The 27,890-nt window shown below is 39.1% G+C and overlaps 1 protein-coding gene across 2 annotated transcripts; it reads right to left on the reverse strand.

Moving 5' to 3' along the window:
• Nucleotides 1-1,134: 1,134 nt before the first annotated feature.
• LOC126080895 (membrane-spanning 4-domains subfamily A member 4A-like) lies at nt 1,135-24,637 on the reverse strand. 2 transcript variants are annotated; one of them, XM_049892100.1, is made up of 7 exons: nt 22,358-22,533; nt 21,411-21,570; nt 20,038-20,166; nt 10,033-10,089; nt 8,066-8,224; nt 4,036-4,137; nt 1,135-1,836 (listed from the first exon to the last, which is right to left on the reverse strand). In XM_049892100.1, exons 2-7 carry the CDS (start codon nt 21,552-21,554, stop codon nt 1,744-1,746), a joined length of 684 nt encoding a protein of 227 aa, XP_049748057.1. In that variant the 5' UTR covers nt 21,555-21,570; nt 22,358-22,533; the 3' UTR covers nt 1,135-1,743. The 2 variants fall into 2 exon arrangements, with proteins under 2 accessions (XP_049748057.1, XP_049748056.1); XM_049892099.1 differs by lacking the exon at nt 22,358-22,533 and adding an exon at nt 24,438-24,637 and having other exon boundaries at nt 1,136-1,836.
• Nucleotides 24,638-27,890: the final 3,253 nt, after the last annotated feature.

Genomic DNA, 27,890 nt, shown 5'->3' on the forward strand with positions numbered 1-27,890 from the left:
CATAGCTTCTTACAACATTGTTGTTGTTGTTGTTAGATGCTATTGAGTGAGCTCCAACTCATAACAACCCTATGTACAACAGGAGGAAGCACTGCCTGGTCCTGCACCGTCCTCATAATCGTTGTTATGCTTAAGTCCATTGTTTTAGCCACTGTGCCAATCCATCTCCTTGAGATATGAAAATATTTTGATTAATTGTTAGTATGTTCATTTCTGCCCTTCCTCTTAAAATTTTAACCTAAAAGAGGAAGGACATTGTCTTCTTGCTTATCACTATGCTTAAAGTGATGCATGCCCCATAATGAATTTAAAATATATATATATATCCACAAATGTACATGTATATGCAAAAGTATATATATAAAATTTGACCTTCTGTGCATGGCAGTCAGACAACTATTTTTCTACCTATATTGTACCAAGTTATTAGCACAATTTTATGAGCCAGGTGATATTATTACTATTTTACAAAAGAAGAAACTGAAGCAGAGAAAGTATTTGTGCTATGTCCATGGGCACACAGGTAGCAAGTAAGTGCAATGGAATTTTCAAGATAAAAACTCAGAGTTGTCTGATTAGAAAGATGATCCTTTAACACCATGGTAGATTTCCTGATTTAATCTCTTTCTACTATATTACATCTGAATGGGAAGCAGGTAGCATATGAATTTATTGCTACTAATTTTATTTGTTTTGTAAAAAAATAAAATATGTAAAATATATTTAATAAGCATTGAGTAAATACCCTGTACGAAACAATCCAATACATGGCACTTGGGATACAAACTTGAGTAAGATACAATCCTTCCCTGTAGGGCAGAAAGAAAGGGAGAGAAAGAGAAGAAGAAGGTGGAGGAAGAGGAGGAGAAGGAGAAGGCAAGAGGAAGAAATGGAGGGGAGAGGAAGGGCAAGGAATATAGAGGAGGGAGATGAGGGTGGGGAGGGGAAGAGTGAGGAGAGGAGAGAAGACAAGAGGAGAGGACAGCAGGGGAAGGGAAAGGAAGAGAGAGGAAGGGAGAAGAGGAGAGGAGATGGAAAGGGAGGGGAGGGGAGGGGAGGGGAGGGGAGGGGAGGGGAGGGGAGGGGAGGGGAAAGGAGAGGGGAGGGGAGGGCAGGGGAGGGCAGGGGAGGAGAGGGGAGGAGAAGAGTGAGAGAAAATATAAGGTGAATCTGATCCACGATGTGGTATTTACTCCATGTGTGCTTATACTCAAGTTATATTTACGCACATATGAGAATTAAATGTGCTATTCTGAGTATTTTGTATGGGGGGATGAAAGGAAAAGAGTGAAAAAAGGGAAAGAAAAAAAAAGACATGCATCTCAACTTTCTGAAGGCAAGAACACCTTGTATCCCCAAATGTGGGAGGAAAAAAATCTAACAAGTAGGGATATTACTATCAAGAGAAGCAGAAATACATAATGCTTGGGATCCCATTTCAGCAATATCTTTTTGCCCTTCTGCTGCCAAATCTTGTTTGCCAGCTTGATGCCCTTACATACTCCTAAGGATGGATGGAAAATTTTCAAGTGTTGTCGACTTATTAAATGTGTGGTATATTTATTTAACTTCTTTTCTGATAAAGAACCAATAAAAGAAGTCATCGCGTTCTTGGGGAAAATGAAAATATTATTCTGAATTCATTATAAAATACACAATTTTTAAAAATCAGGGTTGGAGTCTGGTACTTTCTCAAGTGGGGTTCTTGTATTACTGTCAGGATAGATTTTCTGGGAGATATTTCTACTGTTCTGTTGGAGGCATTGAACCTCCTGGAAATGATGCAGTAGGTTCTGTTTCTGCCACACGAAGATTTGAGGGCATGATGAACACAACCTGTGAAATTAATCAGAACATCGTAGGTGAGTCACTGAAATACCAACATCAGGGTTTCCCTTTCCTGACCACACGATGTCATCATTATCAGAGTCTACTGTTCCTTCTCTGAATCTAGTCTTAAGATAGATCTGGTCGCATTTCTCAGGTATCTTTTAGGTCAAGCTAGCCCTAAAAACCCATTGCCATTGCGTTGACTAGGGCTCATAACAACCCTAGCAAGCCCTGGGACAAACATTCAGTGATGGTTCTTGGCATGAGACTCTAATGGTTGTTTCTCTGGTTCTGCAAGTGGATCAATCTTACCTTTGGCTTAAGGTGCCCAAAAAGTTGGGTAGACCAAGGTGTTAAGCTTAATATGGAGTTCTACCCCCAAACAAGAAAGAATGTCATCCAGGGAGAAGGTATCGGGAAATGAAAGGAGAGAAGAGACTCTAGGAAAAATAGTTATTGTTGTTATTTTATGGTTACTTCCCTTCTGATTGATTCCTACTCTTGGAAGCCTCTGGTGTTGCAGAGTAAAACTGCTCCATAGGGTTTTCTTGGGTGTAGTCTTAAAGGAAGGAGCATGCTGATGATAACGTCATAACCAAACTGTGATTTGCCGGCTGTAACTAAAGCATTACAAAAACCACACTGGACCAGAATGATGACAGGAATCATCAGTAAAGTAAGGAAGGTTCTGGTCTTCCTTCCACAAATGCAGTGTGAAATGGGGGAGGAAGCAGGAAGAGAGTTAGACATTATAAGCCTCCAAGCCACTGGTCTCTTCCTGGGTTCAAACTGGGAGTTTTGTGGGAGCAAGATTCCCATTCCATAGCTACTCTAGGAGCAGAATGGACCACATGGATAAATGTTGTCATTGGGGGGCGATGATTTACTGAGGAGTTTGTTGACATGCCCAAACGTCTCACTCAATGAAAATAAAAATGACAAAATCGTTGGGAATTGCTAAGAAACTCTCACTTCTAGGCTCTTATGCTGCAAAAACCCAGTACTAGAATTAATGTGATTTAGTCCATCTCTTTTCTTTGGGAAAGGACTGTAGGGGTGGGTGGTGTGGTGCAACATGAGAACCCAAAAGAAGGGAAAGAGGAACAAAAAGACGGAGAAGAGCACCAGAAAAGCTATCTCACCAAACTATTATTTTATGATTTAGCTAGAGTTTCATCTTCTCCTGAGCCTCTGGATGACTGCAGTTAATGAGCAGCTGTTGGGGTTTTAATATCTCCTTCCTCACCCTGGAATCCTGATTTCTTAGGTGATATCCCTGGCCCCTTCTTCATAGGAAGACTGCAGGTGGTGCAAATGGCTTGCACTCCACTGTCAGCTTACTCACTGACAACTAACAATATCAGCAAGAACAACAACTAGGTTTCCTAGAGTATTTTCTCTCCTTTCATTTCCCAATACCCTCTCTCTCTGGGTGTCCTTCTGCCTCTTAACAGCAGGAGGAGCATCTGTTGGTCTCAGGGTATGAGAATGAGTTGTGTGGGCAAATGGATAAAGAAGTTTAAAACCTCCACATTTCCCCAGTAGCTCAAGGAAGGCTGCCCTAATAGGACAATGGAGTAATTCCTCGAACACCTTGGCGGCCTCTCTATTGTGAAGTATTATCAAATCGGGACTCAGAAGGATGGCCCTTTGAAGGAGTAAGGATGGTGAAAAAATAGTTTTTCTTTAGCCATTGTGGTAGGCAGAACTTTAAGATGACCCACCAATGACCCATACCCTTTTATGATACCCTTTCCTTTGACTGCGGGTTGGATCTGTGAATATGAGAAGATATCACTTCCATGATCAGTTGACTTTGCATTTGTCAAAAGTGACCTTTTCCTGGGTGTACCTGATCTAATCAAGTGAGCCCTTTAAAAGAGCTTTAAAACAGAAGAAACTTTTGCTATCCTGCTGGTCTCCGAGATATAGTAGCCATAGGTTCTACAGTTGAAATGATTTCTGCCATGTGAGCATGGAAGAGGATCATCAGCCTCACATGAGACCACAGCTCCAGCTGACACCTTGAGTGCAGCCTTGTAAGACCCTGACCAAAGGACCCAGCTAAGCTGTGCCCAAACTCTTGACCCATGGAAACTGGGAGATAATAAATGTGTGTTGTTTTAAGTCTCTAAGTTGGTGGCAATTTATTCCACAGCAATAGAAAACTAATACAGACATCTTCAAGGGAAGCCCAGTACTCACGGAATCAGGGTTACAACAGGTTACTTGGCATCCAAAGGCAGAGAGGGACACGGCAATGCAGAGCTCCAGCACACTTAAAGTGAGCACTAGACCATCCATACCCTGGAAACAAATCCATAACAAAGGAGCATGAGGATGGAGATGACAAGTTCCAAACACTGATCACTGATTACAGAGCCAAAAGAGAAAAAGGACTGGCCCAGGCTCAGGAAAACTGGCTTCCATCGTAGCCAGAACTTTGGCCAGTTCAGTATTTGGCCTGGTGAAAGCCACTTATTTTCTCACTTTATCATTTTCTCACTGATAAAATAATCATGCTGCCTCCATTTTTCTCCCCCCACTACATTCCAGTGCTATTGTGAGCACAGAATGTGAAAGCACCTTAAAAAGGGGAGAAATGGATCATAAAGATCATTGTCATCTTAGTCCTTTCAAACTCTGGAAATTCCATATAGTGGGCATTATGATATGATCTCATGACTTAGCCATTGCAGGTAGAAAATGTTCCTCCAAAACAGATCTAGGTCCTAATCTCCAGAATATATGAATATGTTAAATTACATGGCAAAGGCTGCCGATCAGCTGCTTTGAGATGGGGAGATTATCCTTGATTATCCAGATGCGCCAAGTTTAATTTATAAGCCATCTTATAAGTAGAAGTAAGAGGCAGAAGATCAAAGAGAGATTTGAAGATGCTGCACTACTTATTTTGAAGATGGAGGAAGGGTCCGTGAGCCAAGGAATGCAGGTGGTAGTAAATTTGTTTTGTTTTAATTAACTAAATTTGTGATAATTTATTGCAGCAGCAACTAGAAACTAGTGTAGTAATGGAGCCCTGGTGGTGCAGTGGTTAAGCTGATAACCAAAAGGTCAGCAGTTCAAAATCCACCAGCCATTCCTTGGAAACCCTATGAGGTAGTTTTACTCTGTCCTATAAGGTCACTATTAGTTGGAACCGACTTGACAGCACACGAAAAAACAGGAATGTAGTAATGAACACCAAATGAGTCCATCTCTAATCCATACCCTAGGAGAACTGTCTTTAGGTCCAATCTTTAGCCAAAACACATGGTCCGATTTGAGGGACATTGTGAAAGCACTGTTATTCCCATTAGTCTTTTCCTGAAATGATGCCTGGGATTCTTGGGTTTAATCACTCTCTACTTTCTCTCCTTGCACAGGGATAGGCCCTCTGGTCTGGAGGAACCCAAGGATGCGGGGCTCAGGATGTAACACAGACTCAAGTGGACCTAAGAGTATTTGTATTGATTATTTCATTATCTATTCACTCATCCCTTGAATAAATAATCAGTGACCTCTGTATTTTGAGCATTGTTGTAGGTCTTGAAAGTACAGGAGCAAAGAAAAAACAGGCAATTTCCTTGTCTTCAAGGATCTTACCATCTAGAGGAGTAGGCCAGAGGTTGGCAAACTTTTTTTCTAAGGGGACAGGCAGTAAATACGTAAAGCTTTGCGGGCTATAAGGTCTCTGTTGCAACCACTCAACCCTCCTGTTATAGCCCAAACACAGCTGTACACAATATGTAAACAAACGAGTGAGGCTTTGTTTCAATAATTTACTTACAAAAACAGGTGCCAGGCTGTGTTTTCAACAAACAGTAGCAAATAAACATGTATTAGTTTGAGCCACATGGAATTGTTGTTTTTCTAGGTCAAGTATAGTTGATGGTTGGCAAATTCCATGTACTTCTCCCTAATGATTCCAGGTAACGTGCTACCTAAACACTTATCTACAAAGATGTTGCCATTTTCTAACCTCTTTTGATAATTACATTCAAAGGTAAATCCTCTGATGCTTTGGAAAACTAACTGCTGGGATAAAGATGAGGATGTTGGATGATACTGAAGATAATAATGATGATGATATTTTCCTCTCTGGATGACTAGAGTTTCCTGAAGGCAGGAACATGGTTACCTTTCTGTGTGTCCCAAAGTCCTGACTCTTAGATTGAGTATAAAATATGGACTTATAGACTTGTGGGCTGAAAGTACAGATGCCCAGGTAAGAAGACACTTGATACTTCAGATTCTAGGAAGACCTTATGGACATATTCTGGTGTAAGGATGGGCGGGAAAAAATCTTCATACAAATAATAAGAACTCATGATGAGCACTGGGTTTTGGAAGAAGATGATTGAAATGAAGGTAGGACCAGCTACATAATTTATAGAGCCAAGTAGAAAATGAAAATGTAGGGCTTCTTGTTCAAAAATTAAGAATTTTGAGACATTAAACCAAGTACCGGGTTTTCTGTGGGCAGCGCCCTGTGTAGACACCGAGGAAGCCATCCCTATTAGCCAGTCAAATACAGGTTTGGTCCTTATCATTATACCCTTAAAGTCTATTACCGTGGGGAACTCCAGAAACTGAACATAAATGTCAAAAATTCTTCTTCAGAATAAGAAGCAGCCAATAGCAAATGATATACTGGGATTAGAGAAAGGAGGCCCCAGATTCAAATTCTGCTTCTGCCATTTCTAACTGTGTCATCTTAGAATAATGTGTTAAGTTCTCTGAAGTGGATTTTTTCTTATTTTGAATGAGTGGCAAGAAATATAATTGTTTACTATAAGAACTGCTAGAAATATTAAGGAGAGTAAATTCGTTTAGCAAAGTTAACCTCAAGGCATTATTTTGGTGTGACTGTATAGTCCTGGAGACATCCAGGTTACGCTGGGAGTGAAGCAAAGACACTGCAATTGGTCTGCATAATAAATTAGGAACAATGCTGAGGTCCAAATTTAGCTGAGGCTAAGAAACAAGGAGAACAAAAGGAGAGGAAGAACTAAGCATCATGGTGGAATGCTAGATGTTTATACGGAGCAATGATCCCAGAAAACTCAGTGGTGTTGAGACTGGCCAAGAGACTTTGAAGTAGGAAACATTTATTGTTACATTTTGTTTGTTTTCCTGGGCTGCAATATCCATCCAACCCACACACACTTACCCCACGGTCCAAAACTTCAGGAAGTTTTACTACCTACACAATCTTTTATAAGTGGTTGTCTTAGTTTGCTAGTGCTGCTGTAACAAAAAGTACCATAAAGAATGAGGATTTACTGTCTCACAGTTTTGGAGGTTAGAAGCCCAAATCATGGTATTAGCTCTAGGGGAGAGTCCTTTCTTGTTGGTAGCTCCAGGTGTTTCTTGGCATTCCTTGGCTTACAGATGAATCTTCACATGGAATTTGCCATCTCCCTTTTTTTTTATGTGTATGTCTCTGTGTTTTCTCTTGTTTACGAGACCACTCAGAAGGGATTAGGTTTAAGACCCACCCTACTCTGGAATGTCTTGATTAACGTAAGAAAGAAAAACAGGGTTATACTCACAGGTACTGGAGTTACAACCTGACATCTTCTGGAGGGAAAAAATTCAACTGATAACAGTGGTAATTTGAAGAATAAAGTTTTAGAATAGTATCCATATTTGAACAAGTGGTACTGAAAATTTGTAAAATACAAAATGAAGATGGGGAATTTTTCAGGAGCAGGATGTTGGAGATAGAAATAGTGAGTCATGCAAGAACATCTAGAGGTGTTGGGAGGGACCCTGGGTTACTCATCACTTGTAGGATAATGTTCAAGACAATTTTACTTTATTTAGAGAACTAGGCAACCCCATCAGAAGCTCAATCAAGAAGCTCTGGAGACATATAAGGACTGGCATCTGAGCTACATTTATGGAGGGAATAAGAGTACATACTGATCAGAATTGTGAAATTAAGTAAGAAGATTATGCAAAGGGCTCAACACAATAACTGTTAGAAAGTAGGTGTTCAATAAATATGAGTTTTCTTTTCCCAGTTTGCCTGATCACATATAGAGAATAAACAAGGAGACATGTGGGATGTAGCCCTAACTCCTAAATAAAAGATTGCCCTTTTTCTCAATTGCTTCAAAGTTCCCAAAATAATGTAGCAATTAAAGAATGCTGATTGTTACTTTTGCCAGAACCAAGGCTCCTGTGACCTGCTTCACTACAGTACTATGTGAAAAGAGGAAGCACTCACTATTAACATGGACTTGATCATGGTACAAGTTCCTGGCATCCCGCTGTTCATACAACCAAAGTAGGTGGATGAAAAAACAGCCAAGCTGAGTGAAGTGATTATGATCCCCATGGAGGCGTTCACTGCACTGGCAATATTCAATCCTAGGCTACTTTCAACCTAGAAAGGAATAAAAACAGTCCAAAAACATCACCAGATATGCCTCCATCCTTCTCACCCTCTGCTTCTTCCCCAACACAGCCATCTTCTCCAGCCATAGCCTCTTGACTTATCTCTTTCCTTTAAAGAAAAAAAAACTAACCCATCATCATAGGGTCAATTCTGACTCATGGCAATGCTATGTATTACAGAGTAGAACTGCTCCACAGCATTTTTTGTTTTTTTGTTGTTGTTCAGAATATACATAGCAAAATATACACTAATTCAACAGTTTCTGTATATATAATTCAGTGATATTGATTACATCCTTGGAGTGGTGCAACTATTCTTGCCCTCCTTTTCTGAATTACTCCTCACCCACTAACATAAACTCACTGCCCTCTAAGGTTTCTATCTAATCTTTGAAGTTGCTATTGTCACTTTGGTCCCATCGAGATAGTTTTTAAAAGCATAATGCTCAAGAAAATCATTTTTTTCTAGTTAAGCTAAACTGTTGTTTGGTTTTAAGAGGACTTCATAGGGTTTTTCTAGTTGCAATCTTTACAGAAGCAAGCAAATGTTTCTTCCTTGGCACCACTGGGTGGGTTTGAATGTCCATCTTTAGGCTAGTAGAGAAGTGCAAACCATTTCCACCTCCCAGGGGTTTAATCTCTTGCCGGAGCACAAATACGGTCTTGTCATTCCCAAACTTGTATCCTCAGATGACTCCCCTAGGAATCTCATTAGAGGGGCATACAATGCCCTTTATACTTTAGTTGGACATACGCTGTGTCCACCCACTACCGTGTTGTACTTCCAGTGCTTGATTACTTGTCCTTCTCTAAATGCTGCTCCCTTTCATGCCTTTATAGCTTCTGCATATTATTTTCCTCCCCTGGGTATTCTCTGGAAACCCTGGTGACGTAGTGGTTAAGAGCTACAGCTGCTTAACCAAAAGGTCAGCAGTTCGAATCTACCAGATGCTCCTTGGAAAATGTATGGGACAGTTCTACTCTGTCCTATAGGGTCACTATGAATCAGAATTGACTCAACGGCAGCAGGTTTGGTTTTTGGCTTTTTGGGTATTCCCTGCCATACCTTCTCTTCTCAGAGGAAAAGGTATGGAGCCCTTTTATAAGAACTCAAATTTCTCAGGAAAGAGTGAGAGTTTGGGTGTGACCGCAGCAGTAGGCACATTTCGGTGGATATAACTGGATGAGAAGTTAGGGAGGCAGGTTTGGAAGGACCACCTTCAACATGCTCCACAGTTAGAATTTATCCTTTGAGCAAAGAAAATTCAAATATGGTCTTTTGGCAGGAAAGACATTTGATGAAATTTGGGCTTTGCCTTTTATTGGCTTTGTGAAAGACAGCTTGGCATGGAAGTTATGTTCTAAAATTGCTTCTTCTTTAATAGCCTTACTGGGAATTTTATTTCATTGTAATCTGAATCAAAATCCTTTTAGATTCCAATTGTGATATACATTTTAATAATTCAGTTAATAAATATTATGTCACACCAACATTCATTGCCCTTGTCATGGGCTGAACCTCTAGTTGCAGGGATCTTTTGACTGCTCCTATTTCACATTTACCCTAAGGAATCCTCTGTGTCTTCATAAAGATCCTCTTAGCAACTCCCTTGCCAAAATATTCAGCCCCATGTCAGAAATTCTATCATTGTCCGGTTGGCTGATTGGCAATTTTGAAATACCAGCCCAACCAGTTGAAGCTCACTATCTCTCCTGCTCATTTAAAAACAATCAAAACATTGGGCCGTCATGTGTCATTAATCCTTCCTCTTTTGGCACAAAAAAAATATTACTCACCAGGCATTTTGTAGTTCTATTTCCTGCCACAATTGACAAGGACCCTGAAGCAAGAAACTAGTGACAAAAAGAAAAATGAAGATAAAAATTTAAGCAGATATTTGAAGTTACGATTTACCAAAACTTACCCCTAAATTACATAGAAATGTTAAACAGATCAATTATCTTAGAATGAATGGTAAACCTTTGAAAATAACTGCCTCCTCCTGAAGAAAGAACAGAGAGAGAAGGTCTACCAGAAGGAATAATAGGGACATTTATGAAGCCCTTCAAAATAAAGCTAATGTCAATAGTATTTAAACGTTTCCAGAGCATTGAAATATAAAGAAAGCTTCCAATTCCTAGTATGAATTAACCAATACTGATACCAAATTTAAACAACATATTACAAAAATAAAAAGAAAGAAACTAAAGACTAATCTCTCTTTTTTCTTCTTTTTTTTGAATATTTTATTGTAGTTTAGATGAAAGTTTAAGAGCAAGTTAGTTTGCCAATCAACAATTTATACACAGATTTTTTTTTTTTTTGTACCTTTGGTTGCAATCCCGTCAGTGTGTCAGCTCTCTCCTCACTTTCACCCTGGGTTCCCCATTTCCATTCCCCCAGATTTCCTGCCTCTTCCTTCCTTCTAAACTTCATTTTTGAGTAGATGCTAACCTTTCAGACCCCTATATTTGAATGCTCTGAGGGACTCATTCCTCACTGGTGTTACTGCTCGCTCTAAAGGTCTGCCTGTTGTTAGGATGAAAGGTGATCTCCAGGAGTGGTTTCAGTTCCAAGTTTGAAGGGTATCCAAGGGCTATATTCTCCGGAGTTCCACCTGTCTCTATCAGACCAGTCTTTTTTTTTTTAATGAATTTTGCTGTACATGTTTCTTCCACTCTGTCCGAGACCCTCTATTGTGATCCTGAACAGTGGGCTCAGTAGGAGTTCCCAGTACACAGAGAATCCCAGAGATTCTACAGGAAATAATAGATGGATGCAGTAAAGTGGCAGGGTACAAGATCAACACACAAAAATCAGTCAGATTCTTCTACACTAAGAAAATTCTGAAAAAGAAATTAGGAAAAAAGTATCATTTACGGTACCACCCCATAGGATAAAATATTTAGAAATAAACTTAGCCAGAGACATAAAAGGCTTATACAAAGAAAACTACTACAAAACACTACTGCAAAAAACAAAAGATAACTACATAAATGGAAAAATATACCATGCTCATGGATGGAAAGACTTAACATGGTGAAAATGTCAAAAATACCCAAAGTGCTCTATAGATATAAAGCGATCCCAATTCAAATTCCAACAACATTCCTTGACGAGATGTAGAAAATACTTACCAATTTTACATGGAATGGAAAGAGTTCCCAGATAAGTAAAGCAGAACAAAGTAGGAGGACTCATACTTCCTGACCTCAGGACCGACTGTACGGCCACAGTAGTCAAAACAGCACGGTACTGGTATGACAATACATGCATAGACAGTTAGAACGGAATTGAGATTCTAGAAGTAGTAAACACATCCACCTGCGGACAGTTGATCTTCAACAAAGGGTTGAAATGCATTAAATAAGGAAGATATAGTCTTTTTAACAAATGATGCTGGCAAAACTGCATATCCATTTGTAGAAAAATGAAACAGAATCAATACCTCACACCATACATAAAACCTAACCCAAGATGAATCAACGACCTAAATGTAAAACTTAAAACTATAAAGAACATGGAAGAAAAAAATAGGAGGAAACCCAGGAATCCTAATTTGTGGCTTAAATAGACTATCAAAAGTAACTAGTAAAAAAAAATAGTGCAAAATAAACTAGATAACTGAGACCTCCTAAAAATTAAATACTTATGTGCATCAAAGGACTTCTCTAAAAGAGTAAAAAGAGAACCTACAGACTGGGACCCCACACGTATGTCAATTTGTCATACTGTGGTGGCTTGCATGTTGCTATGATGCTGGAAGCTACACTACCGGTATTCAAATACCAGTCAGGTCACCCACGGTGGACAGGGTTCACCATAGGTTCCAGAAAAAGACAGACTAGAAAGGAGGATTGGGCAGTGAAAAAAATCAAATAGTGAAAAACTTATGAATAGCAGCAGAATATTGTCTGATATAGTGCCAGAAGATGAGCCCCTCAGGTTGGAAGGCACTCAAAATAAGACAGCAAAGAGTTGCCTCCTCAAAGTAGAGTCAACATTAATGACATGGATGGAGTCAAACTTTCAGGACCTTCAATTGCTCATGTGGCATGATTCAAAATGACAAGAAACAACCGTAAACATCCAATGATAACAGAAACATAGAATCTGCGAAGTATGAACTAAGAAAACTGGAAATCATCAAAAATGTAATAGAAAGCAGAAACATCAATACCCTAGGCATTAGTGAGCTGAAATGGACTGGTATTGGACATCTTGAATCAGACAATCATATGGTCTACCCTACCAGGAATGATAAATTCAAGAGAAATGGCATTGCATTCATTATCAAAGAGAACATTTAAGATCTATCCTGAAGTACAACACTGTCATGATAGGGTACTATCCATATGCTTACAAGGAAGATCAGTTAATAAGACTATTAGTCAAATTTGCACACTAAACTCTAAGTACAAAGGTGAATAAACTGAAGATTTTTACCTACCTCTGCAGTCTGAACTAGGTCAAACATGCAACCAAGATGCATTGATAATTACTGGTGACTGGAATGGGAAAGTTGGAAATGAAGAAGAAGGATTGGTAGCTGAAAAATATGGCCTTGGTGATAAAAATGCTGCCAGAGATCACATGACAGAATTTTGCAAGGCCAACAACTTCTTCATTGCTAATACCTTTTTTCACCAAAGTAAACAGAGTCAGAATCGACAGCAACGGGTTTGCTTTCTTTAGTTTTTTAAAGCAGAGACTATACACATGGACCTCGCCGGATGGAATACACAGGAATCATATTGACTACATCTGTGGAAAAAGATGGTGGAAAACTCAATATCACCAGTCAGAACAAGGCCAGGGGCTGACTGAAGAACAGACGATCAATTGCTTATATGAGAGCTCAAGTTGAAACTGAAGAAAATCAGAACAAGTCCACGAAAGCCAAAGTATGAACTTGAGTATAACCAACGTGAATTTAGAGACCATATCAAGAATAGATTTGATGCTTTGAACACTAATGACCAAGGACCAGGCAAGCTGTGGAATGACGTCAAGGACATCGTACATGAAGAAAGCAAGAGATTGTTAAAAAGACAGGAAAGAGATAAAAAATCAAAATCGATGTCAGAAGAGACTGAAACCTGCTCTTGAACATCAAGTTGCTAAAGCGAACAGAAGCAATGATGAGATGTAAGAGCAAACAGAAGATTTCAAAGAGTGGCTCAAGAAGGCCAAGTAAAGTATTATAATGAAATGTGCAAAAGCCTGGAGTTAGAAAAAAAAAAGGGCGGGGGGAAGACACCCTTAGCATTTTTCAAGCTGAAAGAACTCTATTAAAAATTCAAGCCTTGAGTTGCAATATCAAAGGAATCTATGAACAAAGATGGAAGAAGAGTGGATGCCTTTGGGTTATGGTGTGGTGAAGAATATTCAATATACTGTGGACTGCTAGAAGAACTAATAAATCTGTGTTGGAAGAAGTATAGCCAGGATGCTTATTAGAAGCGAGGATGGCAAGACTTCATCTCACATACTTTGGACATGTCATCGGGGGGACCAGTTCCTGGAGAAGGACATCATGCTTGCTAGAGTAGAGGGTCAGTGAAAAAGAGGAAGACCCTCAAAAAGGTGGATTGACACAGTGGATGTAGTAATGCGCTCAAGCATAACAGCGATTGTGAGGTTGGCACAGGACCAGGCAGTGTTTCCTTCTGTTGTACACAGGGTCATTATGAGTCAGAACCAACTCGATGGCACCTAATGACAACACGGGCAAAATACTGAACAAGAAAAGAAGTATCAAAAGAAGATGGAAGGAATACCCAGAGTAACTCAACCAAAAATAACTGGTCGATGTTCAAACATTTCAGGAGGTAGCATGTGATCAAAAACCAATGTACTGAAGGAAGAAGTTCAAGCTGCACTGAAGACACTGGTGAAAAACAAAGCTCCAAGAATTCGCAGAGTATCAATTGAGATGTTTCAGCAAGCGGATGCAATGCTGGAAGTGCTCACTCATCTATGCCAAGAAATTTGGAAGACAGCTACCTGGTCAACCGACTGGAAGAAATTCATATTCATTCTTATTCCAAAGAATGGTGATACAATAGAATGTGGAAAATATCAAACAATATCATTAATATCAGCTGCAAGTAAAATTTTGCTGAAGATCATTTCAAAGCATTTGCAGCAGTACGTCAATAAGTGTGATGGTTAAGGTTGTGTTTTAACGTGGCTGGACATGATTCTCAGTGGTTTGGCAGTCATATGATGTTGTGATTACTTCCATGATGAGATTTGATATAATGCAATCACCTCCATGATGGGATCTGCTATGAGTAACCAATCTGTTGAAAGGGAGTTTCTTTGGACATGTGGCCTGCATTGAATATAAGTCAACATTCAAGCATGGCTCGTGGGTTTTGCTCATTCTGGATCCTGCAGCTGGCTCCTGTTCATCTGACCTCCAGTTTTTGGGACTTGAGCTAGCAGCTTACATGTGGTCTTCTCTGGTGATCTTGGGATTTGTCAGTCTTGGATCCTCACAGCCTGTGAGCAAGAAACCTGCTCTCTAACCTGCCAATCTTGCGTTTGCCAGCCCCTGAGGCTAAGGGAATAATGAGAAGCCTCTATCCTGACCCATAGACTTGGGACGTTCCAGCCTCTACAACCGTGTGAGCCATTTACTTCATATAAATCTCTCCCTGTATGTACATATAGAGTTTACTGGTTTTGCTTCTGTAGAGAACCCAACCTAAGACGACAAGGAACTTCCAGAAATTCAAGTCGGATTCAGAAGAGGACATGGAACGGGGGACATTATTGCTCATGTCAGATGGATCCTGTCTTAAAGCATAGAATACCAGAAAGGTGTTTACCTGTGTTCTATTGACTATGCAAAGCATTCGAACATGTGGATCATGACAAATTATGAATAACATTGCAAAGAACGGGAATTCCAGAACACTTAATTATGCTCATGAGGAACCTGTACCGAGACAAAGAGGCGGTTGTTCAAAGAGAATAAGGGGATTCTGCATGGTTTAAAGTCAGGAAAGGTGTGTGTCAGGGTTGTATCTTTTCACTATACTTATTCAATCTGTATGCTGAACAAAATGATCTGAGAAGTTGGACTGTATGAAGAAGAATGTGACACCAGGATTAGAGGAAGACTCATTAACAACCTGTGTTATACAGATGACACAACCTTGCTTGCTGAACAGAAAGAGGGGTTGGAGCATTTACTGATGAAGATCAAGGACTACAGCCTTCAATATGGATTATAGCTCAACATAAACAAAACAAAAATCCTCACAACTGGACCAATAAGCAACATAATGATAAATGAAGGTTGAAGTTGTAAAGGATTTTATTTTTCTTGGATCCACAATCAACACCCATGGAAGCAGCAGTCAAGAAATCAAACGACATATTGCATTGGGCAAATCTGCTGTATGAGACCTCTTTAAAGTGTTCAACAAGAAAGATATCACTTCAAGGGCTAAGGTAAGCCTGACCCAAGCCATGGGGTTTTCAATCACCTCATATGCATGCAAAATCTGGATAATGAATAAGGAAGACCAAAGAAAAATTGAGACCTTTGAATTACAGTTTTGGTGAAGAATATTAAATATACCATGGGTTACCAAAAGAACAAACAAATCTGTCTTGGAAGAAGCCAGAGCTCCTGAGAGGCAGTTATGGTGAGACTTCAACTCACATACTCTGGACACGTTAACAGGAGGGACCATTCCCTGGAGAAGGACATCATGCTTGGTAAAGTAGAGGGTCAGCCAAAGAAAGGAAGTCCCTCAACAAGACGGACTGACACAGTGGCTGCAACAATGGGCTCAAGCATAACAAGGATTATGAGGATGGCGCAGGATCGGGCAGTGTTTCATTCTGTTGCACATAGGGTCATAATGAGTGGGAACTAACTCGACAGCACCTAACAAAAACAACAACAGACTGTAAAAAAATGTTTTCAGTGATATATCTGACAAGGGACTAATCTCTAAAATTTATAGAAAATTTCAAGATCTCAATAATAATAAGACAAACAACCAAATTTAAAAAACGGGCAAAGGATATCAACAAACAATTCGCCAGAGAAGACATCAAAGTGGCCAACAAATACATGAAGAAATGCTCACAATCTTTAACTATTAGCGAGGTCTAAACCAAAACTACAATGAGATACTATCTCACCATAATAACAATGGCACTGATCAAAAAAAAAACACACAGGAAAAAAAATATACTGGCAAGGCTGTGCGTAGATTGAAACTGCTGGTTGAAATGTAAAATGGTACAACCTCTCAGGAAAATAGTATGGCACTTCCTTAAAAAACTAGAAATAGAAATACCAATATGATCCAGCAATTCCACTCCTAGGTATATATCCTAGAGAAATAGAGCCATGACAAGAATAGACATATACAAACCTGTGTTCATTGCAACATTATTCACAGTAGCAAAAAATGTAAACAACATCAGCCCTATTAACAGATAAATGGGTTAACAAACTATGGCGCATGCACACAATGGAATACTAAGCAACATTAAAGAACAGCAATGAATCCAAAAAACATCTCACGACATGGATGAATCTGGAGGGTATTATGCTGAGTGAAATAAGTTAATCACAAAAGGATAAATATTGTATGAGACTTACTATAAAATGTCAAGAAAATGTTTATACGCTAAGAGAAACATTCCTTGATTGTTACCAGAGATGGGAGAGGGAGGGTGAGAAAGTCACTAGCTAGATAGTAGACGCGTGTTACTTTGGTGAAGGCAAAGACAATACACAATATTGGCAAAGTCAGCACAATATGACCAAGGCAAAGAAAGACACTGAGAGGTACGCAAAGGTAAAAGACAACAATGGTAAATAATATTACATATAAAATCCTGCAACAACAGTAAAGACAAACAACAATTTACGATTGTATACATAAGTAGATACATAACCTGAGCAGATGGGGGCAAGAGTATGGGAGTACACCCATGTGTGTGTATAGGTTTGGCAGTGAATATTTCTACATACATATGTGTTGCAAATATACCCATATATAATAGAGCACACAGGAGGCATAGTTATGAAAACTTCTAAGCCATAACCAAACACTTCTGGGGACTGAGTTACTGGGCTTGAGATCTAGGGACCACAGTCTTGGTGGACATCTATTTCAATTGGCATAACTTAATCTATAAAGACAATGTTCTACATCTTATTTTAATGAGTGATGACTACAATCTTAAAAACTTGACAGAGGCCGTCTGAGATACAACTACTGGTCTCTCCCTATCAGGAGCAAAGTAGAGTGAACAAAACCAAAGACTCAAGGAATCAATTCGTCCAAAGGAATAAAGGACCCCATGAACCACAGCCTCCTCTAGTCTGAGACCAGAACTAGATGGTGCCTGGCTACCACTAAAGGCTAACTTATTTTAAAATAATTGGAATTTTTAAATAAAAGAGTAGCAAAGAAAAATTTTAAATTCCTTATTAGATGATTAAAATATACTAATTCATTTGACTCCAACAGTTGAGTAATTATTTTCCTTTTGGCAAAAATTGCAAGAGTCAAGTCAATAGACTCCCTGCCTCAGGCTATTCAACTGTTTGAGTTTTGAGGGTTGCTTTGACACTTTGATTTCAAAAGCTTCAAAAAATTATTTTTAGTAGCAAAAATAGACCAATCTAATGAAGCAGCTTGATAAATTTCTTTAACAAATTAATGATATCAAGATGTGGAGATGAGTAATGTAAACTAAATCACTTCTGGAAAAAAATAGCAGAGAGATTTCTCCTTCATATGAAATGTAATGAATCAGGTATTTCTTCAAACGTGCAAGTTTTTAAATGTTGAAATAACATTACAACTTATAAAGTTAGTAGATTTAAGGAAAAAAATCATAAACTGATGCTATATATGTTGATAAGACATTTAATACAATTCAATCTACTTATTGATAAAATATGAAGAGTTGGCTGTTCCATAACATAATGTAATATCTCAGTCCAAAAGTCTTTATCACATTTAATGGAAAAACCCTAGAAGCATATCATTAAAGTTAAAATCAAGAAAGGATGGCTACTAGTATGAAAACTGTTCTGAGTGTATTAAACAATACAATTATATTGAAAAATTTCAAATAAATGTTTAAAATTAATGTTATTTAAATATGAGTTATGTTACAAATATTCAGGAATATCAATTAGAAGCTACTATGAAAAAAAGAAAATTCAGTAAGGAAGATGGGAACATTACAAATAGAAATTATGCATAAAACCAAAACCAAAGCCAATGTCTTTGGGTCGATTTTAACTCATAGCGACCCTATGACCCTACAGAGTAGAACTGCCCCATAGGGCTTCCAAGGAGCACCTGGTGGATTGAAACTGTGGACCTTTTGGTTAGCAGCAGTAGCTTTTAGCCACTACGCCACCAACCTGGTGGTGTAGTGGTTAAGTGCTACGGCTGCTAACCAAAGGGTCAGCATTTTGAATCCGCCAGGCGCTCCTTGGAAACTCTATGGGCCAGTTCTACTCTGTCCTATAGGGCCACTATGAGTTGGAATCGACTCGATGGCACTGGGTTTGGTTTTTTGGTTTTATTATAAATACGTGTGTATTTGTGTGTCTCTTATGTGTGTATGTTTGAAGACAGGGCTGAATGAAAGTACCTCATTTACCATAGCAAAAATATTTTACAGTATTTTAGATGGAAAAACATAAGAAGGAATGTAAAATGTCACGTATATAAAACTAAAAGAAAACTTGAACAAATGGTCTAACATGGGGATATTTTGATGGAATTCTGATAGCAGTGGGTGGGGTTAGTGGGTTTGGTAACTAAAGGGACCAAAAAAGAAGAGAAATTTTTGGTCGGCTCTTGGTATTGGTATTTGTACTCGTAAGAGAGAAAAAAAGGCACTTCACAGGTAGGATTTGGAAATAAGATTGAAGAAGGAATAAATGAAACTAACAGAAGCATTCTGCCAAGTAAGCAAAAGCAGGATACTATTAATGTTAATTTTAATAGGGAAATTCTCATTTATACTCTCAATTTTCAGAGAGCTTTTGTGTGCGTGTGTGTGTGTGTTTGGAGGGGAGCATTTTAAAAATTTTCTTAAATTTTAATTTTAATTATGTTTTTAAATTTAATTTTAACGATAGTTATTGTTATTAAACTTATGAAACAAAATTGATTTAATTGTCCCGTTTGTTAGCCTAAACTGTTTGTTAAGACTTGATAGTCATTGGGTCAGATGCTATAAATTGCATAACAGCCAACTCCCTTTCTCCTCCCTGCCAACAAAACCATCATTTTGTTTAGTGCCCCATAAACTTCAACATAGAATGAACCCTCCTCAGGTACAGCGGTGAGTCATGACTAGTTGAAACCATTAATGCCAAGTCTATTCCCATTGCCCATAGTTGGTTTGGGAATATGCATATAAAACATTTCTGAACATTGAGCTAAGTCAAGAAGTCTGATATGGTCTACCAGGAGTTCTTGATGAGGTCTTGTGTCGCCAACCAAGAACTAACTTGGAAGTGACTTGCCACTGACCTTCTAGTTTAGAAATAATCAATACTGTCAATATTTAAGCCATCTGGGCTGGGTCTTTTCTTACATGTTGCTGTAAAATATTGTAACTGATATGTATTAAATATTTGATTTGCCTAGCTTTCAATGTATTTATATTATTATGACCAGTATAAATATGAGAAAATTGAATCAGAGGGAGGTTAGATACATTTCTCAAGGTTACAGAACTACAAGTAGAGTTAGGATACTATTTCCAATTATTTCAGAAGGCACTTTACTCACCGTCACTGACCCCCACAGTGGGTACCCGACGTATACTGAAATGGGATTTATTCCACGAAAAGGTAACAAGACACACAGCATTATTATTCCCAAGCTGAGGTTCATCACGGCAATCAGGATCTGGACAACCTAGAAATGATGACAAAAGTAAAAGCCAATTATCCACCATAAAAATGTTGCCCAAGCCACTCTTTCTCCAACCACAGAGTTACACTCCTTCTCAATCTTTTGAAATACTTGGATGTGGTTCTTGATATTCTCGTGTCTTTTTTTTTCCCCCATATAAACAAAAAAAAAAAAACAAAAACCAAATCTGTTACCATCAAGTCGATTCCAACTCTTAGCGACCCTATAGGACAGAGTAGAACTGCCCCAAGTGTTTCCAAGGAACAGCTGATTGATTTGAACTGCCAGTATTTTGGTTAGCATCAAGCCCTTAACCACTGCACCACCACGGCAGAAATGTGAATATAGCAACTTACAAAAATGATCTCTTGGGATATCTATCTTCGCCCAAGGTATTTCAAACTAAAAAAAGGCTGTGCTAGGATCTGCTCAGAGACACTTTACTGGTATCCGTGATGCTACTCCTATGACAACTGTTGCTCTGCTTTGTCGCATGCCCAGACAGGGGAGACACAGAAATTAGAACAAAGTCTTCTAGCAAGCATAAGTGACCTGAAGGAAGGACAGCCCGTAAAGGGAAAGGAGAGAAAAGACCAAATATGACATTTTCTTGGGATCTGGGACCTGAGACCATGACTGTGAAGAGAGAGGTTAACACTTAGGGACACTTGACTACAATTGTCCCATGGGACTAAAAAGGATTCAAAGTGTCCACAGTGACTTTGTCCTAGAGCTTTGAAGCCTGAGTTACAGATAAATTTTAACATTCACTATCCATCAACTAGCATTAACTTGTCTCTCTTTACACCCTTATTTCTTTTAGGAAAATCCACCTAAGACTCCAGGGGGGAAATGCAGAGAGAATATAAGGGTTTTCATCATCTGTGGAGCAGGACTGGCTAAGAAAATAACCTACACGGAGATACTAACAACAGGCAGCCATCAGGTATCAGGAAGGCCTGTGGAGGGGACACAAGCTAGTCCCCACTGGGCCTTTTCTTTTACTGCTCTTCCATATGAAAGTTGAATATATTTATCAAGATGACCACATGAATTATAGGCATGATATGATAGAATATTCTGCCATTCTTTTTTTTCAATTGTTAGGGTCTGAACATCAAATACTGCTGTTCTGAAGATCGGTTGATATGACATGATGCTTGTAGGACAGAGTATTTGTCATCAGGTTTGATCAGTTTTGAGTATACAACATCATTGGTCTTCTCCCAGATGTGCACCTGACTTACCCCTAGAACCTTGGGTTCTCCCTTCAAGAACTTCTCTGGCATTCCTTTCCACACATATGAGTGTAGATTAACAAGCTGTCCGATCTGGGGTACACCAGGCCCAGGCCCTGGTGTGGCCTGTTGTATTCCCTGCAGCGTTGTCATAGCAGCAGAAAAGGTGCTACAATAAAAAACATAATTCAGAATGAGGTCCTGGAAATCACAGGACAGGGGCACTTTGAGGCAGGTTACTCCATAAGGCAGTCTCTGGTCAGCATTCCCTGATTAAGTTGTAACAGCTGTTAGGATATTTCACAACATGTTAAAGAGGAAATTCATTTCCAACATTCCTGATTTGCTCTTGTCTTGGGGAGGGAGGAAAGAGGGGATTATATGATTGGTAAGCACATGATATTCATTTTTCCATGTGGTCAGTGGTTGAGTCTTTCTATCTTTTGCAGTTTGTTTCAAAGATTTTTCAGAACAGTCAAGGTTGTCATCTGCTTCCTGCTCTCATGGAATAAGCTAGACATAGGACTAGGCAAAGCCACACCAGGGAGCCCTCCTTTTTCTCTTGCAGTCTTTGCTTTGATGATAACCAAGTTGGTAAAGTAGGTAACATATTTAAAGCTGTTGAGTAGGTGTATTCAGACTGAACTCTACATTTGACTCAAAGTGATCGTATATGGTGCAGTATAAATACCCCATAGGGTTTCCAACACTATAAATCTTTAAGGAAGCTGGCTGCCACATCTTTCCCCCATGTAGCAGCTGGTGGCTTCCAATCGTCAACCCTTCAGTTAGCAGCCGAGCACTTAGCCACTGTATGCCCAGGGCTCCTGATAATAGTGTTACCATTATTAATCCCCAAATGGCATTTCACTGCTCTTAGTATAAAGTTAAAATCTTTAGTGTGGTTGAGAGAAGAACCTCTGCTACTTAGCCCACAGCTATTACCATAAACTTACCTTGAATCTCCTTTTTATTTTCAAATCCCCAAATATTCTTGACTCATTTCAGTTCTTCCAAACCAGCAATCTCTTTCCTATATTGAGGCATTTGCACATGGTGAACCTATTGCTAGGAATGTTCTACCCCTTCCACAGCTGCCCTGCAACAAAAACCCACCTCAGCTTCTGGTCCTTCTCATTCACTGATGGTATTACATACACTCTGCCTTCTCTCAGACACAATTCCCCACTTCCCCAACTTCTCACAAATGGCTTACTCAATCTATGATGTTGACAGTGGTTTAAGAAATCTGTTACTTCTCTCTTAGAACCTAGAAGCCAAAATTCTTGTATATGAACTTATTTCTCTCTAATGCAAAGGAACCTCTACATTCATCTCTCACACATACCAAGGATTTAGGAATTTTATGCCCTGTTGTATCAAATACCCCTGGTGATCTGTTTCTATATTTAGTGTCTCTCCAGTAAGACTTTGAACTTCCCCAGGACAGAGATATTATATCCAAATAATGCTTCCAAGTGACTCTATGGTCTTGCTATGTTTCTGGGGTAATATTGGTCAGATTCTCATCACCCAGGGCTAGTGCTCTGTCTACCCAAGGATCTCTGACTCTGGGTTCATATAACTGCCTAGGAAACCCTAAAGGGCAGTGCTACTCTGTCATATAGGGTCTCTATGAGTTGGAACCATCTCAACAGCACACGAAAACAACGGTCTTCACACTATGGCACACACGTGGTCTCCATGAATCAGGGTGACTTGACAGCAGCTAACAACAAAAACAAAACATCAGGTACAGAAACTGATATAATTATCTAGGCAGGTAAATTCCAAAAGGACCAAAATTTGTGCTTACTCTTCATGGCTCAGCTTCCTAAATTCAACTACCAAGGACTCCAAAACAGTAGAGAATATTGGATGGATTTGAGAAACATTTCTTCCAGATTAGGAAATAATCTGAACACTAGTCTTGTCACATTTTCTGTGACATCTATCAATCTATTCACAACTAGTGTATTTTCCCCTCTTTTTTTTTCCTGAGAACAGAGGTCAGAAAACTAAAAAATCCCTCACTCTTCTTGTACTGGTTCCAAACTCCTTGTGGATCACCACTACCACTGATCTTTTGTTTCCTTATTTTTCTATCATCCTCCTCCTCATAGGTCACAATTGCCAAAGAATCATCCTGAGGAGGATTGTCCAAAGGTCCACCTTCTCCTTCTTTGGAAAATTTATAAAATAAAGGTTCATATGGAAGCTTGAACCTGTGTGGGTTTTGGATGATGACGACTGTGATGTAGGAACAGTGACCTGGGGCAGGAAAAGGCCCAGGCAGGAATCGAGAAGTCTGGGTTCCACTCCCAGCTCTTTTATTGACTTGTGTGATTCTGGGCAAGTCATTTCCCTTCTCTGAGTTTTGTTTACCTCATCTGAGAGAAGAACAGGTTGACTATAACTACCTGCACACTTTTTTCTGATTTCAAGAATGCTAAGAATCTACACAGTCTCTTTCATTAGTAGACTTCTTCATGAGCAGCTTCAGGTTAGGGTTGGGTGTCCAGTGCATGGCACCAGAGACCCTGGGGAAGTAAGTTAGACCACAGCTCTACCTCAGAGGCCAGTCTAAATGTGTAAGACTGTGGACTCTGTCTTTGCCCCACACCACATTCCCAAACTCTGCCTGTGGCAGATTTTCTTTGAAATGCAGAATTATAAAATAACCTATTATAGGCAGAGAAAAAAGATCATGGAAGTGATATGAAATAAATAGTTAAAAGTTTAAATACTGCTTTCAGATTTCTGGCAGGTTAGGGACCTAGAGGAAAAAAAAACTAGAACAACCTCATCCAGCATCCAGCTTCAGCCTTTATGAGCCTTCCCTTGTTCCCGTCCTCTTCAGCAAAGACTGCTTCCAAAATACTCCAAAAGAATCTGTAAAGGGGCACTTGAACCACCCCAATCTAGAAGCACAGAAAGTGGCCTCATTCTTTCTCATTTTACTCCCAAGAAACTTAGGACCAACCAATGAGAAAACCATCAGCCCAAAAGCCTAGGAAGGCAAGTCCCTGGACCTACCTTCTTCAAGCCTGGGATGTCTGCTGTGTGTCTGATGAGTGCTGGAAGAGGCTCTGAGCAAGTGCTTCTTGGTCCTTCCGTCCAGATACCGTCACCTTCCCCAGTTCTACACCTCACTCACCTTTAGATCTGCACCCTTCTTCTAATAGTTTTTCTAAACCCCAAAGGCTGAGAATTTCTGAGTAGACCTACTTCCTTTTTTATGTCAGAAATGCTAACTGAATTTGTGTCCATAATATGGGTGTGGATGTCTATTGTACAATTTCCTGAGCAAGCATTGGCAACTTATGTAACCAGTACTTTTCACAAAATAATAGTGGTTATTACTACGCTATTACAAAATAATAGCAGTTATTACTGTGGTTGAACATTCACTGTGTGCCAGACTCTGCTCAAAAATTTTTATGCATGCAGAGTAATTTAATGGTATTTAGAATCCATCCGAAAAGCCCTTTTCCACAATTTCATGTAATTTCACTTGCCACTTCCTGTATACCTAGAGAAATATGTTTCACCATTTTATAAACAATTTAAATGTCCTATTTACATGAAAGTACACCAGTGGAGATCCATTTTAAAGTTATACTTTGAGGGTCTCCACTTAATTATGAATGGTCTGAGAAGATCAGAAAGTTGGATGCCTGTCAATAATTAATACAACATCTTTCTAAATCAAGGTAGTAGTTGATACCATATAGAGAAGTTGGCCTTTGATTAAGACAAATCAATTCCAATCATTTATTGCACGACCTTGTTATTTCTCTGAGTTGAAGTTCCCTTATTTGTAAAATGAAAATAACACTTACCTCATATGAAGAAGGAAAGCAAAGTGAGGTTTAGCTCTCATTCAGTCAACATTTTCTTAGTAAACAATTACTATGGGTCATGTGGTATGTTATATGATTCAGACAAAATGGTGAAAAAACAGACACACTCTCTGTCCCCAAAGATTTTACAGACAATTGAACAATACAGATAAGTAAACAGATAATTATAACACAGGCCAATCTGTCCCTTGCAAGGTAAAGTAGAGTACCCTAGGAGAGCTCGTGGTAGGATCAATTAACCTAACCTTGTGGAAATAGAGAGTCTTCCTAGAGAAGGAGACATCTAATTTGCCACATGAAGAATGTGCAAGATACAATCAAATGGAAAGAAAGTTGGGGGATGAATAGTGTTCCAGATAGGATCAATAAAATGGAGAAAATCCAAGATGAAGAAACGGAAAGAGCTTCAGGATTACTCAAGAATAAAACAGGAGCAGAGAGTAAGCATAGGTCATTCAAGGCCTTAAGTCATCTTTCGGTGTTTAAAATTTATTCTATGAGTAATGTGAATTCATAAAAAGGTCACATGCTTTGGATATACGTCTACTTTGATTTTCATAATGAACCAATGAGGCAGAAACTATTATGCCCATTTTCCAGAAGATGAAACTGAAGCTCAGAGATGTTTACACAGACGGTTTAGGTGAGATTAAAACCCGGTTTTGTCTAATTTGGGAAACTATATTATCCAAAACCCTCTAGGATTCTCATCCTCAAAATGGAAAAAAAAAATGTGTTTCATAAATATTTCCTGGCTACCATGTGGAGAAACAACTGGAAGAAACAATTCTGAATTCAGGGAGTTAGGCCAGTGAAATCAGCCTCTCTCTAGGGAAGTAATAATGATTACCTAAACTATCACTACTGTTAATGAAGATGGAGAAAAGTAAATGCATGGGAAAGATGTTCAGGAAATAGAAGTGACAGTACTTGGTGATATAATGGTTGTAGGATAAGAAGAAAGAAAAAAAAGATGACAAAAACAGATTCTGATTTAGAGAACTGAATAAAAGATATACGGTCACTCACTAAGGCAATAGGCATGGACAGGGACAGATATGGGGGACAAATAGTAACATTTCGAGCATGTTTCCTTTGAATAGTGTTGGAAAAATCCAATGCTGACAGAAGATGTATAACTGGGATAAGCCAGTGAGTGAGAACATGGTTACAGAGGTAAACTCTGATAATCATCAATACAGAGGGATGAGGCCACCCAAGAATTTGAGTGGAGGCACAGAAGACCAAAGTCTTTAAGAGAATTTAAGATTAAACCACTATTAGCAGAAAGAGGAGTTCTCAGGGGGAATCTGAAAAGAAAGCTAAGGAAGGTAGCAGGAAAACTCAGAAAAAGTGGCATCACAAAAAACAAGTCTGCAGAGAGTTTCATGACTCCAGAAGGAAGTTTAGATCAAGATGATAGACTGAGTAGAATTGTCAATCTCCCCTCCAGCTCTATATTCCACTAAATGACCAAAAGGTTAGGGATATCATTAACAGATAAGTAATTTTTAGTAATTACGGAGAGCTGAAAACAATGAAAATGAGACTTGCTAGACAAGCAAGGGTAGAACCACCCTAGCCCAAAGTAAGCACGTAGGAAAACTAATGCAGAAATGAGAGCAAATAGAGAGTTTAAGTTCAGTGTCATAAAATAGAAGTAGTAAGGGAGTGGGACAGAGACCGGGGCAGCTGTTAAGGTAATTAATTATTTAAATTACGTTAGAAGCAACTGGGTTAGTTGTCTCTTTCTCCCTCCCCAGGCATCACACAACATGCCAAAAAGCATGAGAACTCTTTTCCAAACAAGATGAGAGATCTGCTCTAGGGGAACACACAAATTGTGCTTAGGCTAAGTAAGAAGCAGGACAGAACAAGGAATTACTTCAAACCTTCAAAATAACAGAGGACAAAGAAAAACATAAAAGCAAGGAAGAAGGGAATTACAGAATTGTGGTCCCTAAGCGAAAGCCCCAAGTTTACCCTCCAGAGCCAAGATTCTGATGGAGACATGAACAGACCCTGGTCTGGAGAAGTAGGATGATTTCTCCTATCTAAAACACAAATGACCTGCACATGGGACCTGGCTTTGTACCAATTCCTTTCTCACTATCACCAGGTAGGGGCTTAAGTAGGAAAAAAAAAAAAAAAAAACCCTCTGCGTTCAAGTCAACTCCGACTCGTAACAAAACTGTGGGACAGACTATAACTGCCCTACGGTGATTAAAAAAAAAAAAAAAAAGGCTGTAAATCTTTTCAGAAGCAGACTGCCACATCTTTCTCCCAAAGAGCCACTGGTGGGTTCAAACAGCTAATGTTTTGGTTAGCAGCCAAGTGCTTTAACAACTGTGCCACAAGGGCTCCTCGGGCTGCAGTAAGCAGAGCCCATATTCACTGACAAGAGAAGATCAATTATCAAATGAAAACCTGAAGAGACACTGAACATTTGAGGAAACCATTACCGCCAAGTAAAAAAATTAAATTCGAACAAGAAATGAGTAGACAAAACAAGGATTTTTTTTTTTTTTTTTAAACCAGTCTGTATTTCCTTATCTCCCCATTCTGGAATTACGTTCAATTGATTGTATATTTTTTATTATTGTATTTCTCCCCTCAATTGGTCTGA

Source organism: Elephas maximus, chromosome 7, assembly GCF_024166365.1.
Source record: "Elephas maximus indicus isolate mEleMax1 chromosome 7, mEleMax1 primary haplotype, whole genome shotgun sequence".
Classification (NCBI taxonomy): Eukaryota; Metazoa; Chordata; class Mammalia; order Proboscidea; family Elephantidae; genus Elephas; species Elephas maximus.

Excerpts from the sequence above, each read along its gene's own strand:
- LOC126080895 (XM_049892100.1), bottom strand. The coding sequence starts at position 21,554 with ATGACAACGCTGCAGGGAATACAACAGGCCACACCAGGGCCTGGGCCT. Across the intron at positions 10,090-20,037 it reads CACTGTGGGGGTCAGTGACG|TTTCTTGCTTCAGGGTCCTT; the intron begins GTGAGTAAAGTG and ends TTTTGTCACTAG. Across the intron at positions 8,225-10,032 it reads ATAGAACTACAAAATGCCTG|GTTGAAAGTAGCCTAGGATT; the intron begins GTGAGTAATATT and ends ATTCCTTTCTAG.